The sequence below is a fragment of the Sinocyclocheilus rhinocerous genome, unplaced genomic scaffold (genome assembly GCF_001515625.1).
Source record: "Sinocyclocheilus rhinocerous isolate Xijiao unplaced genomic scaffold, SAMN03320098_v1.1 scaffold3027, whole genome shotgun sequence".
NCBI classification, from domain to species: domain Eukaryota; kingdom Metazoa; phylum Chordata; class Actinopteri; order Cypriniformes; family Cyprinidae; genus Sinocyclocheilus; species Sinocyclocheilus rhinocerous.
The window spans coordinates 106,567-110,182 of NW_015634062.1; the positions used below are offsets into that span (position 1 = coordinate 106,567).

Below are 3,616 nucleotides of genomic sequence, written 5' to 3' on the forward strand. Positions count from 1 at the left end.
GGTGCAGTGTGGCTCTGATACGGTCACTGTTTTTGTTTATGTTTTTATACAGTCTATGGTTTATTCCAGCCGCTCCACGCACGTTTCTGAAGCGGCTCTTTGCTGCTTCTGTAAAGATACACGCATATGTCTCCTTTGAATAAATATAGCCAAAATCCCGCCAAAATCCGTTGCCATGACTTATCGCGAGAGGCAAAAGGTTACGTTTTAGTCGCATAACATTGGTTAATGGAAACGCCGTCATTTCGCAATACTTTTTTATCGACATTTATAAAATGTCGCCAAAGTTTTGCGCAAATCTGTAATGGAAACGCGCCTACTGTAAAGGAGCAATGATATAAAAGTAGGTGTTGATCAGTATCTGTGCAGGAAGTCTTGTGCTGATGTATTATTACATTATTAAAAATGTGGAAGTAGAAAATGAGTCATTTTGCATGCTTGGTTTCAATTAAAGCTGTTTTTGGAGCAATGAAGAAGTTTTGAGATCTAAAACTTACAGAATTTCAAATTTTCTCATGTCAAACAACACCACAATGCAGGTAATAGTAAACAATCAGTTTTAAGAAAATTAAATGTTAACCTAACATTTAATTTTCTTAAAACTGATCGTTTACTATTACCTGCATTGTGGTGTTGTTTGACATGAGAAAATTTGAAATTCTGTAAGTTTTAGATCTCAAAACTTCTTCATTGCTCCAAAAACAGCTTTAATTGAAACCAAGCATGCAAAATGACTCATTTTCTACTTCCACATTTTTAATAATGTAATAATACATCAGCACAAGACTTCCTGCACAGATACTGATCAACACCTACTTTTATATCATTGCTTTGTGGTATTGTGCTTCTTTAATGTAGCTTCTTGAGTACAGATGTATTGTGTCCTGTTGTAGTTTTCCTGGTAAGGTGATTTGAAATTCAGAAACTGCCTTGAAGAAAATCATGAATCCCCTGATGCCTAATTGCTAAATGTGGAATTCACCTTACAATTCACTTTGTTCTTGATGCATCAATGCATCTCAGTATTTTATCAAAGGCATGGTGCCAAATCTTTTGCAATAAAACATTCAACAAGCCTTGCAAATGCCCTTTCCTATGTGGAATTGTTTCAAATGTTATCAAAATAGTTTTTTGTTTGATCAAATTTGCTCTTGTTTTTATTTCTGACATTTCCTTTGTATGTTTGTTCAATAACCTAAATTATAAAAATTACTAGGCATTTGTAGATGCAATGTTGAAACTACAATCAGAAAGCTATGTCTATCAAAAGTCATTGCTCTTAACAATAGGACAAAGAACCTAATAAGCAATTGGTTGAAATTGTAGAACTGTTTTGAAGTGGAAAGCAGTGAGTTCAGATCCATTTCCCATGGATAGTTAGAGATATTCTTAAAAAAATCTTTGGGAATTAGAACAGTTTGCAAAAAAATAAAATTGGCCAGTGTTCCTGTAGGTAATGTTATTGTAAGAAATTAAGTCTGAGGCTAATACTTTACATACTACCTGAACACCTGTAAATGCCCATTTCACAGTTGAAGTCATTATCTCCACCACAAAATATTCTTGAGACAGTTATTCATGCAACTTTGTGTGGAATAAAAGCCCTACCAGCTACTTTACTTTGCGAAGCATGCATTATTTAGTGGAGTATTATAGTTGAAGAGCACTTTTAAAGAACTGTTGAAAAACTGACAGTTCAAACTGCATAACCAGAATGCTGTGATTAGTTGAGTCATGGTACTGTTTTGACCCAAAGCAAACAATAAAAAAACATTGTTTTGCCAAACTGCATCAGTCAAGACTGGCTGGGATAATTTAGAGTGAGTAGTTTAAATCTGGGTCTACATCTAGGAAGATACAATCATAACTATCAGCAGACTTTTCAGACAAGCAAGTTATGGATAACCCAGTTGGACTACTAGCTCAATCATTGTTGTGTGCTTGGAATAGGACCACCTGTTTTTTGATCAAACAGTAATATTTTTGCTAATCCATTTGGTGCTAGTGTTGCAGAATTTACACTGCTTTTCATATTAGATAAAATAAACTGTAACTTTTTTTTTAATCATCACCTTAATATCCTTTTCATATTCACAGACACCTGAAGTCCTTATGCATACCAGCTGTGAAGGTGCACCATGAATTGTGAAGAGCAGGGCATGGGGAGGGTAGTCCATTCCTGGGCCAGATTTGCCCCAGCTGGACAAACTGCCCTCGAAGAGGCCCTGAGGGTCTTTAACCCCATGTCCAAGAATCTGTCGGACACTGAGAGACAAATGGTGTCCTTTCTTCAAGAGCTGAGGAAAGAGGGAGCCAAGCCTGTGATTTTGAGGAGCAAAGATGTATATGGATACACGTCTTGCACCACGGAGCCAATCTCTTCCAAAATTGGCAGCAAGGTTCAGAGAGTGCAGAAACCTTGCAAGAAGCGAGGACGGAAAGTTTTGAGCAAGTCCAAGGATGTGAATTACGTGACGCTCAGTAGAGCGGCAAAGGACATTCTCCAAAACCAACCCAAGATCCTGCTTACCAATCTCTCGGTGGACAGTCTTAAGCAGAACGTTGGATCGGCAATGCTAGATAAACATTCTGTTCAAGCGCAGCAGTGCCTCAAGCTAACAAACATAAAGGGGTTGACCGGAGGCCACACAGCGAGGTTGCAAATTCACTTTGAAAATTCTAAAAGCGCCCCCAGTTTTGCTCTGGGACGACCACCGGATCTCTCCGGAATTCCGCACTCTCCAACGGAAAATGGCAGTCAGACATCAAATGTAGTTGCCTTGGACAACAAACGTGTTTTGTTATGTCCGTTCAAAGTAGACGATGCCCTTATTGGAGACTCTGCCCCAGTAGTCTATCAAAATGGTTTTGGTCTTAAAGATGCTAGCATTTATAAAAAGATCGAAACTGTATCAGGTAAACCTGATGTGATGACCAGTGGTCTGGACAATGGTTCAGTGAGGAGACTCCGTTTCCAAAGCTATAACTGGTCCCAGGCTACACTCACCAATGGCCAAGACGTTTCTAGACTGAATGGCAATGGTCTTGAATGGAAGGTTATAAAAGTAGATGATTCGGTCACAGACGAGGAAGTGAGAAGGAAGGCACAAAAAATCTTGCAGGTTAACTTGTCGCCTGTGATACAGATCCATCCCCTTGTTGACTCTGTATAGACTCTTGCTGGGGATTTTTTGTTTGTTTGTTTGTTTCCTCTTTTAAGTTTTCTTGTTTTGCAAAGTTGCGTTTTGTGGAAACAAACCCTAGGTTATCTCTGGATGGGAGCATTGCAGTTACCTCCAAATTTTGCATTATCATCAAGTAGTTACTAACATCATAATCCAAAGATGGGATGCTTTTTTCTGCTCTCACAGTATTTTGTTTTCCCGACACATCCCAACTTACCTTTCTTTTGTGTATTTTTATCTAACTTCTGAAGAATTGGACTGATGAACAAACCCTTATTTATGACTATGCAGTTCCCAGAATGTTCCTTGTGTTGGAATACTGTGGGCATGGAATGCTGTCTCACTGGATCATGGGAACAGACTGAATTTGTAGAGTCCTTGGCTCCTGCTGATGTCAATGCCCCCCGGGGTTTTTTTTTTTTTTTTTACAT

The 3,616-nt window shown here is 38.6% G+C and overlaps 1 protein-coding gene across 1 annotated transcript in view; it reads left to right on the plus strand.

Moving 5' to 3' along the window:
* LOC107745409 (coiled-coil domain-containing protein 71-like) overlaps positions 1 to 3,610 on the plus strand; it is a 27,780-nt gene extending 24,170 nt beyond the window's left edge. Inside the window, exon 2 of the mRNA XM_016559281.1 lies at positions 2,098 to 3,610. Within this exon, the coding sequence (XP_016414767.1) occupies positions 2,139 to 3,173 (1,035 nt within the window). The 5' untranslated portion in view covers positions 2,098 to 2,138 and the 3' untranslated portion in view covers positions 3,174 to 3,610. The remainder of the gene's footprint in view (positions 1 to 2,097) is intronic.
* The last annotated feature ends 6 nt before the right edge of the window (positions 3,611 to 3,616 follow it).